The sequence below is a fragment of the Lepidochelys kempii genome, chromosome 4 (genome assembly GCF_965140285.1).
Source record: "Lepidochelys kempii isolate rLepKem1 chromosome 4, rLepKem1.hap1, whole genome shotgun sequence".
Classification (NCBI taxonomy): Eukaryota; Metazoa; Chordata; order Testudines; family Cheloniidae; genus Lepidochelys; species Lepidochelys kempii.
The window spans coordinates 34,050,008-34,061,064 of NC_136383.1; the positions used below are offsets into that span (position 1 = coordinate 34,050,008).

The window sequence follows — 11,057 nt, forward strand, 5'->3', positions numbered from 1 at the left end:
AATGAAAATAAGTAACTTTTAACCATCAAAAAATTTCCCAGACTTGACCTCAAAACAAAGATGATTTTTGGGAAGCAAATTTTCTCTGTTTTTTTTTCCCTGGGCCTTCTTCCCCCACATAAAAATATTCTTTTAGATTAACACAAAGTCAGTGGTTGAAGATTTATATGTATGCCTAATTGTGTATTTAAAACTACCTTTATTGCAGTAAGCAAGCTTCCATTTTAAAATAAGGTTTTCCCCCTCTCCTAATGAAAAGCGATTAACCTGTTCTTACACAGAAGTTCCTTCCGTACTGAGAACTGAAGTGCCAGGTTTCATCCACAGATATTGTTCACATGGTTATACATATTCAAATAAGTTGACCTGGCCATGACAGATGAAATGCTGCATTCTTTATATTGGATAACCTTATTAATACACTATCGCTTCATGTGTATGTCAAGGTGATCATGAACAGCGGTACTGGCAGAAAATTTTGGTGGACAGACAAGCTAAACTTAACCAACCTAGAGAAAAGAAGCGAGGCACAGAGAAGGTAAAATAAGTTTGAATAGTGGATTGTCTGAATTTATGTTTATTTTTGTGCAACAGTGATTGAAATATGATTTCTGTGATCAAAAGCCTGGGTGGAAGGGAAATATCTGTATTTTTCCTAAACTTTGTGATCTTCCACTCCACTTTCATCTCTTATCTAATCCTGGTGACTTGGGAGTAGATTTTACAGTCAAATGCAGCAGCAAAGTAGGGAGCAGAGTCCGGTTACTGCAGTCCGGGAGTCTGGTTACTGCAGAGTCCGGTCCAGTTGCTACACATAAAAAATAAAAATGAATGATTTGCCCACCTAGACACAGGTGTTCTGAAGCAGTCACTGCTAATGAGTGTTGTGTTTGCGTGTAGTTAAAGAATTCTGATTTATGGTTCTAAGAGGTAAGACAGCTTTACATTTAATGGAATAAACTGATTGGTCCGAATAGTATTTTAAAGCTGCAAAACAATGCATTTCAAATGGAATTTAAAAGGATTTATGTGCTCTTCCATGATAAAGTTAAGGGGTCTGATTATACTAGCATTGCCAACTCCCATGGTTTTTATCAGGAGTCTTTCAATATTTGGTGTTTTCCTTAAACCCCTAGCTCATGGTGTCAGGCAATTGCATGAGAATCTCGGCTTTTATTTATAAGTAAGCTCACAGCCCTCATGGTTGTTGAGAAAACATGAACCCTTAAAGTCTCAAAAACCAGATGGTAAAAAAAAAAAAATCAAAAACTTTATTTTTTTTTAAATTGTTATTATAATTTGGAGCTTGACTCCATTTTTAAGATTGAACAGTTTGGATTGCATACACCGTGTTGGAGACCAGCGCATGAGGAATACTCCCTGCTACATCTGTGCTCTTGTATGTGCACAAACTCGCACATTTGCTGTCTATGGATGAGATTCTGTGCTACATCAGAACTTACAGCAACAGGGCATGGAGGGGGCGTGTTCGGAACCCTCACAATTCTATGCTGCTCTGAGGGCCAGAGTGGTCCCAGTGGAACCTAGGCTCTGCCCATAATAGCTATTCTTGCATAGCCCCCTAGTGCAGACACAGCATATGCCGACAGGAGGACTTCTGTCAGCATAGTAATACAGTACCATCAGTACCATCTTCCTGAACAATATTAGCTATGCGTACAGAAGCCCTCTTCTGTCTGCATAGCTGTGTCTATGTTGGGGGTTTTGCCAGCGCAGGTATATAGCCCAGGGCACGGCACAGCTAGATAGCCCAGCCCTAAGGCCAGGTCTACTTTACAAGCATCTGCCACAGTCCAGTATTGCCAACCCCAAATGATGAAAAGGTCATGAGTCAAGCTCACCAAAAATCATGAGATTATGTAAAAAGAATAGATTTGGTCTTTTTTATTTGTCTTCTGCTTTTTGAGTCTTTAGGATGCACTGGGGTCACATTTTGAAGCTTTTTCCACAGCCACAAGGTCTAGAAACTTACTTTTTCTTTAAGAATGAAAGATGAAATCATCACATATCCACTTGACTCCAGGAGCTGGGGTTTTAAGAAAAACAATGATTATCATGAGAGTTGGCAACACTGTGATCTGGCAGAGGTGGGAAGAACTGTGTTCCCTGAGTGATATAGCTGTGCTGACAAAAGCCCTTAGTGTAGACACAGTTATATTGGCAAAATTGCACTTTTGTTGGTATAGTTTTTCGTTTGCAGAAGCCGGTATAAGTTGTACTGGCAAAAGTTGAATCCATACGAGGAGTGCTTTGCTGCTATAGTGTAATAGTATAACTATACTGGAAAAGCACTCCAAGTGTACACCTGGGATAAGTTGCTGCCCAGAATCTTTGTAGAACTGTGCACTGGTGCTCCACCTAAAACTCTCCTCCCACCCTGTTGTACCCCTTAAACCCCTGTTTGTTAAGGGGTTCTTGGAAGACTGCTTGTAGCTGTCATCTTCAGTTCCTGCCCTGGGGAATTTCTCCTTTGCCTAGATCTGGGGCTTTTAGAGCCCCTTTACACCACTCTGTCCCCTTTATCTGGTGGAGAAGGGGTGAAAATCTCCCCTTACTTCTCTCTTTGTCTTGATCCCCATATATCCACTGCAAGTAAAGTCTTGTGTTTGAATTTTAAAACAACCCTTTTGTTTTCACTTGTAAAACTGGAAAATCATCTGGTTTTCTTTACCAGTCTTAGTTTCCCAGTTGCATATATAGATGAAAAGGAAAAATTTCATGTGGCTGTATTGCTGCTTCCTTCTTCAGGTAAAAATGCTATTAGAAGCAGTATTTTTTACATATAAATTAATTACTGATGTTCTCTGAGCTCTCACATAGATAAAACCACCATGCAGGGATTTGTTGTTGCCATTTTTGATTAAATGATAGATTTTTATTTTTATTTTTTAAATCAAGGGTTTGATTTGACTTCAGCTGGGGTTGTGGAAACTCAGCACCCAAGTTTCTAGCACTTCTTGTTGCGAAGATAGTACAGTATTTGCTGTGCAAATTGATGTAAGGTAGCCTGTAATGTGTAACTCATCTAGGATTGCAAAAATAAACTCTCAGTTCTGCCTAACAATAACAGCAGCAAAAGGTGCAAACTCTCACTCCTCCCCCTCTCCCATCACCTTTCAACCTGGAGAGGTGTTAGCTTCAAAGCCTAGTCAGGTCTATTTAAATGCTAACATTAGTAAGCAAGGCTTTTTGAGAGGAATGATTAACGGAAGTCAAATAACTTTAACTCTTTCACTGCTCTTTGATAGTCTGTGTTCCAACTGCAATTTTCAACAACTCTAATATCTGTTTTTTGCCATGCTCATCATTGTTCATTTATAACTGTCAAACCTTTGTTAAAGATCCTTCAGAATTAGTTATGTTTTTTTTCTTTAAAGTCACAATTTAGGAAAGCAAGAAAATTATGGTAGTAAAAACTTTCATAATTAAGGCTGTACAGTTCAAGACATTACAGTTAACTAATATTGGGAATGGGCAACAGGGGATGGATCACTCGATTACCTGCTCTGTTTATTCCTTCTGGGGCACCTGGCAGTGGCCACTGTTGGAAGACAGGTTTCAGAGTAGCAGCCGTGTTAGTCTGTATTTGCAAAAAGAAAAGGAGTACTTGTGGCACCTTAGAGACTAACCAGTTTATTTGAGCATAAGCTTGTAGCTCACAAAAGCTTATGCTCAAATAAATTGTTAGTCTCTAAGGTGCCACAAGTACTCCTTTTCTTGTTGGAAGACAGGATACTGGGCTAGATGGCCGTTCTTATGTTCTTAGCATTAAAGGGATTTAAAATCCTATTTCTTTTGTAATTTACACATACAAAATTACTCTTTGAAGATGTTTCTAAAGCACTTTAAAGATAAGTGTTAATCGTGAATCTTATATACAAATACATGCACTTTATATAGTCTGCATAGGATCATAATTCTAGTTGGAAACTCATCTATCATAAAATCAAAATTATCTTCCAATTATATGAATGAATCTGAGGGTGACAGGTTGAATACTTAGAGTAACAGCCGTGTTAGTCTGTATTTGCAAAAAGAAAAGGAGTACTTCCGATGAAGTGAGCTGTAGCTCACGAAAGCTTATGCTCAAATAAATTGGTTAGTCTCCAAGGTGCCACAAGTACTCCTTTTCTTTTTACATTGAATACTGAAGGTCAGGATATATTAACAAGAGTATTTGTCAGACTTACCTGGTACTTGGCTCTTCTCTAAAGAATTATGCAGTGTTCTTGTTCGCTCTACGCTCCAGCTTAGGCTCTGCCTACATTACATAAATTTGCCCCAGTGTAATGTTTGAGCACTGATGTAAAGTGGGGCTTACAAAGCACTACCATCAATTCAGAACAGGGCTGTGTGCTCATGTGGTTTCTACTGCAGTACAAGCATTTGGTGCAAGCACAACAGTGTGAACATGCACAATTGTTTAGTTTAACAATTTTATATTCATATAAGCAATATAGGTGCAACTTTAAGTAAAGTTTAAATACTTTACAGTGGTGCCCCAAAGTTATCTGCATTGGTGTAAGCCCTGCTCTACATATGTGCAGTGTATCTACATTAGGGAGTTAGGCTAGGATAACTGCATCAGTGTCGTTAAAGTGGTGCAAGTTTCCCTAGTATAGGCTGGGTTTTATTCACAAGAACCTCTGTCTTCTTACACACTTGCTACCTAGACTTGAAAGAAATTGAGGTACTTTTGTCTGTTCCTTGTTTCTTTGCATTTTCTCTGCTTCCTTTACTATAGTTCATCCCACGTATCTGCTATGACATGACATCTGGATTGTGTTCTGGAGGATAGTGAGGGTGCCATGGAGTGAGTTTATACTTCTGCTGTTGCAGTACACAGGGCCTATCTACATACAGACTTGCACAGATTTAGTTAAATCAGTGCATGCCCGAGTATGGATACTAAATGGCATATATCAATTTTGACTCAATATCCTCCAGAACACAAGCAAGATGTCATGTTTGTGTGGACAAGACTGCAGTTTTTTAAAGTTGGTGATTTGAGATAATTGATAAGATTCTGTGTCTTGGGGTGAATCTCAGCAGAACTTGTCATCTGTCTTTTGCAGATTTATTAAGGCCCTAAATGTGTACAGTGTATATATGTAAAATTACTTTTTTTTTTTTAAAAAAGTACATTTCTTGAGGGGAAAAAAAAAGTTTCATAGATGTGAGTCACCATGGATCCAGTGATGGCAGAAATTTCCTGAAATCCTCACTTTTGTTTAAAATAAACAGACTTTTAGGTGTCCCATTTAATTTCTTCAGAATGGGGACAAAAAAATCTGAATCTGCAAGTTGTTAACTTAACTAGTAGTGCAGTTTGCTTCCCACAAGGGTAACACATGAATATTTTTGCATTTCATACTACCTTGGACTGAGAGCTTTTCCCAGCTATTGTTCTTAATCTCCAAGGAGTGAGGTGAAGTTTGCTGTTGAGTTATGTAGTGTGTGCTGTGATAAGAATAAAGGGAGAGGGGTTGAAAGTATATGAGTAGAAATGGAAGAAAATTTGCAGCTCACATGTTAACTGTGGTTTGAAAAACTGAAGACCTCTCTTGGACTGGCATAATATTTTGAGCCTGTGTTGAAGAAGAAAGAGGGCCCTCTGGTCAGCAGCTGGACAGTGGGTGATAGAATTGCTTTTGTAGTGGGAGAGTTCCCTGTGGCAAAACAATATCCAATATTTATTATTATTATTTATTTTATTTTATTTTTAAGATTCCAAGTTGTCCCAGTGTCTTCATGGTGAGGTCTGTGTGCTGCTGTGCAAGAGACTTGGTGTTGATTTCCTGGCTAGGCTATCGAGGGCTGGGAGTGCGGAGGATATAGCATGCTCAATCTGTAGGGGAGCCACTGCCTCACATTCATTACTCTGCACCAACTCTTGTGGCTCAGCTACCAATGAGGGTAGAGCTCCAACAATGGCGCTGTCTATCCTCCCTCTGCAAAGGTGGTAAGATAAGTTACCATGACAGAGAGTCTCAAGGTTAGGGGAAAGGTGCAAGGCCCTTTGGTCAATGATGCAAATAGTTGTTAGGCAGGTTCTGTTAATGCCAGTTAAAATGGGACTCCTTCCCTGGGAATGTTTGGGGTGTTTTTTTTTTTGTTTTTTTTTTGTTTTTTTGTTATACTATATATAATGTAATATCCTTTTTAAAATTATACAGGCAGCCTTGGATTTTGAGGTTTGTTTGATTCACTGTTTTTAAAAGCTATAAATGCTTTATTTCTAAAATGTACAATCATGTCACATTCAAGGGTTGAGAGAAATTGTCAGTAATACCACAATTTAACATTTATAATTTCAGGTTTCAGAATAGCAGCTGTGTTAGTCTGTATTCGCAAAAGAAAAGGATTACTTGTGGCACCTTGGAGACTAACAAATTTATTTGAGCATAAGCTTTCGTGAGCTACAGCTCACTTCATCGGATGCTCACGAAAGCTTATGCTCAAATAAATTTGTTAGCATCTAAGGTGCCACAAGTGCTCTTTTTCATTTATAATTTCATACACCTTACAAATATTAACTAATCCTCAGCCCCTATCTTATCAGGGTACTATCTCCATTTTACAGATAAGGAAACTGAAACACAGAGAGGTCATTGATAGAGCTGGCATTTGAACTCAGGATTCTTCTGCCCAAGCTCATTCCTGTGGCCAGTACTGTTTACATTCAGATGAGTAGTTATCTCAGTCTAGAGGATGGGCCTCCTTCTGCATTTCAGTCTTTTGTCTCTCCAGAAATTGACTCTAGAAAATGACATAGCATTCCTGACAAATTTATTTCTTTAAGGTTTGATCCTGCTATAGTTAAGTAAGTAAGAGTTTGAAGCCTCAAAGAACTAGTCCATTTAAAAATGGCTATGAAGGTCGTGTTTGAGGTCTTTCCTCCCTCTCTCCCTTCCCCCACTTTTGATGGGACACTGGGATGGAATGTTGAAGGAATGTTAGACACTAATCTGTCCAGAGATTAAGGGAAAACTTTGTGCTATTTGTGTACTTTGTGATGCTACTGAGCAAAATAATATCAGGAGCCTCTTCATTTTTGCAAAAAGAAAAGGAGTACTTGTGGCACCTTAGAGACTAACAAATTTATTTGAGCATAAGCTTTCATGAGCTACAGCTCATTTCATCGGATGCAACTATCAGAGAACTATGCTCTGTGCATGTTGGTTCAACTGTTCAAAGATTAGTTATCTTCTGTGAGACCTGCTAGCATGATTATGACTTTGATATAAACCTGTAATCTGAATGCAATTTTTCTTTCACCTTTACTTAAATGTTATGGTTTTTGTTTTTGTTTTTTTGTAGCTGATTGCCAAAGCTGAAAGAATGAGACTTGCAAAGACACAAGAGACAAGTAAACACATCCGCTTCTCTGAAGATGACTGACCCAAAATTGATTTTATTCTATAAAAGGATATTTAAAATAGTCACTGGATATTTTAACTAAACCATAAACTGTTCTTATGAAGAAGTCAAAAACAGTCCATTTGCTTCATAATTCTTCAGTGTGCAATTTTATTCCAAATCCCATTTTTAAATATGCTGAGTGTTTGCTGCTCCTGAGCCTGTAGGTAAAGCTTTCTGGGAAAATGTATCGAACAAGGTCTTGCTTTGTTTTACATTTAGTTTTTACTTCTGATGAATTTTTGTATATTGCAGTTTTATAAACTGAATTACAGAAAAGACCAAATAAAACGTTTTAGAAATTGACCATATTAATTTGACTTTTGTTTTAAAAAGGTCAGCAAAGAGTAATGTGAATAATAAAGCTAATTTATGTTAAATAAATTGAGGTCTCTTTTTCCTCCAGAGTTTGATGGAGGAAGCAAAGTAGAAAGATTGAAATTATAGTAAAAACTGGATAATTATATCATCTAAAATCATATTTAAATACTTTAAGGCTGTCAGAATATTGGATTGTCACAGAGATGGTGGGCAGGCTGAAAGGAAACCTACTGAATATGCCAAAAATTAACTTAACACCTCCTTCCTTATAAAGATCTTCTTTGGAACAAGTTTTGCAAGCATATCTGTGAGGAAGGTAAATAAGAAAACATTTACATTTGTTATTTGAGAATTCTAGTTCCATAAGTAATTCCTATTTACAGCTAAAAATTTATATATTGTCCAATTTATGAGTTAAAGATGCAATCTAGTGCACTTAAATATTTCACATTGCATTGTAGGTTGACAGTATGAAATATTTTATAGCATAATTTTATTTCTGCAGCTTGAGCTGTGGGTTTTGGTTTTGGACAGAATAATGGTTAAACGTATGAATGATCAGCCCTACTCCTTTTGAAATTATCTCTCCATTAATGTAAAGAGAAGTTCACACCTTTGTTTGTGCTTTATTGTTGTCTGATTGCAGAGCAAATAAGACACTAACTCGTTGATCTATAAAGTGTGAACACTGCTAGTTGCAATCAGAAGGGTGAACAACTTGTTTTAAAAATAGATATTCCTAAAATATCAGCATAATCTATTTAAATAAACTAAGCCAGTGAAACGCATTGATTTTCTGTGCCCATAGATTGTGTTGTTGGCAAATTACAGGAGCAGTGTAAGTGTTTGTACTAGCCACACACACTGTGCTGGTGATATCAGTATATTTCTACTGTATGTAGCAATGATAGTTCACGGTGCAACACCAAGCCACCCAATTCTGCCATTATTGACAGCTAGTGTTACACAGCCATGGATAAGAAGGAACCCAATAAGAGAAGAGCATGGGGAAAACAGTGGAAAAGGAGGTGACATTAGATAATACAGAATTTACCAATCGGGGGGTTTCAGAGAGGAATGAAGCAGAGCAATAGAAGCAAGGAAAGTTTCCTGAACATAGAACGCCACAATTTGCTTTTTCATTGCATGCTTCCTGTGGCGTCCTCTAATGTGGCATACTTGCTCCAGGAGCAGTGCTGGCCTGGTAGGCTCAGGCAACTGTGTTTTTGTTTGTTTGGTTTTTTTCCCTCAAGTCAGGTTTTATTCATATAAATATTAAGGTAGAACAGGAGGGTCAGTGCCACAGAGGAAGTTCCCAGTATCCTCTCGGTCCTGCTGCTATTTTGCATCTCCTTTCTTGTCTCCTGCTTCTAGTTTCAGGGTCTCTGGAGCTGTGCGATAGGCAGGAAATGTCTCCCAGGGACTATTCAGATCGAATTTGCAGAACTCCTGAACCAGCTCCACAGGCTCTGCCACCACCCGTTTCACCTCATCATCGTACCATACCTCTACATATCAGGAGAGTGGAAAGTCCTTCCGAAATGGGTGGCCCTGAAACCTGTAGTCTGTTAGGATTCGCCTCAGGTCAGGGTGGTTGGCAAAGAAGACTCCATACATGTCCCAAACCTCACTTTCTTTCATACCAGTTTGCTGCCTGGTGCACTGACACTGCTGAATCAGCAGGAGTCGGCTCATCTGTGTACATCTTCACACTGATCTGAGAATTGAAGCGCAGAGACAGGAGATTATAAACAATCTTAAAACAATATTGTCAGATTGGGACATCAATAGCAGTCAAATCAGCCAGGGATTTAAATTGGGCATTGGTGTGATCGTGAAGAAAAGTCAGAATTGGAACAACCCCATCAGGAGGGATAAATATCTCCAATTCATTGGAACAGGTCACCTGGTCTTGCTGGATATACTTGGGCAGAATTTCAGCCACATACTCCAAAAGCACATAGCTGGTTCTGGGCCATTTCATCCTTTGGTCGAACAGTGGGATGGGTCTCTGTTGTGGAGCTCCTTTCAAAACGAGCTTGCAACAGCACTGCAGGGCATGCAGCAGTTCTAAGGCCAGCCCCAGCACTGCTGCCAACATCCTGCCCCCCGGGCAGCGAGCCGGGGACACAGGCAGACAAGTCATTGGCACAAGCTTCTGTCCTTTGCTCCCACACCATTCAGCTCAGCCACAAGAGTGAGTACATGCCTCAGAGCCAGCGTGGATGTGGCCACACCCCAAGCAGTATTTAGAGATAGCTATCTGGGGAATAAGTGGGGAGAGTGGAGAGGGAGCAAAAATTAGGAGATCAAAAAAGATTTAAATTAGTTACCAAAAATATGCAGGAAAAATAGAAGATAAGTGAAAAATTGAGACTAGAGAGAGAAAAGGGACAGAGAGAAGAGAACATTACTAGTGGTTCGAAGCTATTGCACAGGGGAATATAAGGAGATGTGCTAAGAACCACTGTGTTTTAAATCCTCCTCACACAAAATCAGATCAGCCTCTGAGTTTCACCAATATTCAGAAGTTCTCTTATTTGCAGCTTTCAGACTATTAAAAATCCTAACAAACATATAAAATGTTTAATTTTCTGCCTGGTAACACATTTCATTCTAAAGCAGGGATATTCTTTCCTTTCACACAACCTTCCATGTCGGGGATCAGCAACCTTTCAGAAGTAGTGTGCCGTCTTCATTTATTCACTCTAATTTAAGGTTTCGTATGCCAGTAATACATTTTAATGTTTTTAGAAGGTCTCTTTCTTTACGTCTATAATATGTAACTAAACTATTGTTGTATGTAAAGTAAATAAGGTTTTTAAAATGTTAAGAAGCCTCATTTAAAATTAAATTAAAATGCAGAGCCCCCGGACCGGTGGCCAGGACCCGGGCAGTGTGAGTGCCACTGAAAATCAGTTCACGTGCCGCCTTTGGCACACGTGCCATAGGTTGCCTACCCCTGTTCCATGTTTTGCACAAGGCTGAAATGGCGATGGTCTGTAAAATAAATCATGTACCCATCTTTAGTGCCACTGATTTTTTTATTTTTTTTTACAAGTGGAACCTTCCCTACCCCCTTAGTTCCTCTACATTTTTACATTAGACCAAGTGCTTAAACAAGGAGTAGTGTTTTTTCATTTTCTTTATTTAGAGTCCTGCTTATGTATATCATATGCCTTTGTTGAGCTCCTAGCCCCATTGAAATCAATGTCAAGACTCCCATTGACATTGACTTCAGTGAGGGGTGGGGGTGGTGTCAGGATTCCATCACATGCTCTTTTTCTGAAGAAATC

General features: G+C 38.8%; 1 protein-coding gene and 1 pseudogene across 6 annotated transcripts in view; one reads left to right on the forward strand and one right to left on the reverse strand.

Moving 5' to 3' along the window:
* Window positions 1-7,746, forward strand: part of LARP7 (La ribonucleoprotein 7, transcriptional regulator) — a 36,217-nt gene extending 28,471 nt beyond the window's left edge. For all 6 annotated transcript variants that reach the window (XM_073340913.1, XM_073340912.1, XM_073340917.1 and 3 more), the window contains 2 exons: window positions 447-538; window positions 7,342-7,746. In XM_073340913.1, the coding sequence (XP_073197014.1) occupies window positions 447-538; window positions 7,342-7,422 (173 nt within the window). In that variant the 3' untranslated portion in view covers window positions 7,423-7,746. The remainder of the gene's footprint in view (window positions 1-446; window positions 539-7,341) is intronic.
* A 1,344-nt stretch (window positions 7,747-9,090) lies between these two features.
* LOC140910967 (NADH dehydrogenase [ubiquinone] iron-sulfur protein 3, mitochondrial pseudogene) lies at window positions 9,091-9,941 on the reverse strand (annotated as a pseudogene).
* Window positions 9,942-11,057: the final 1,116 nt, after the last annotated feature.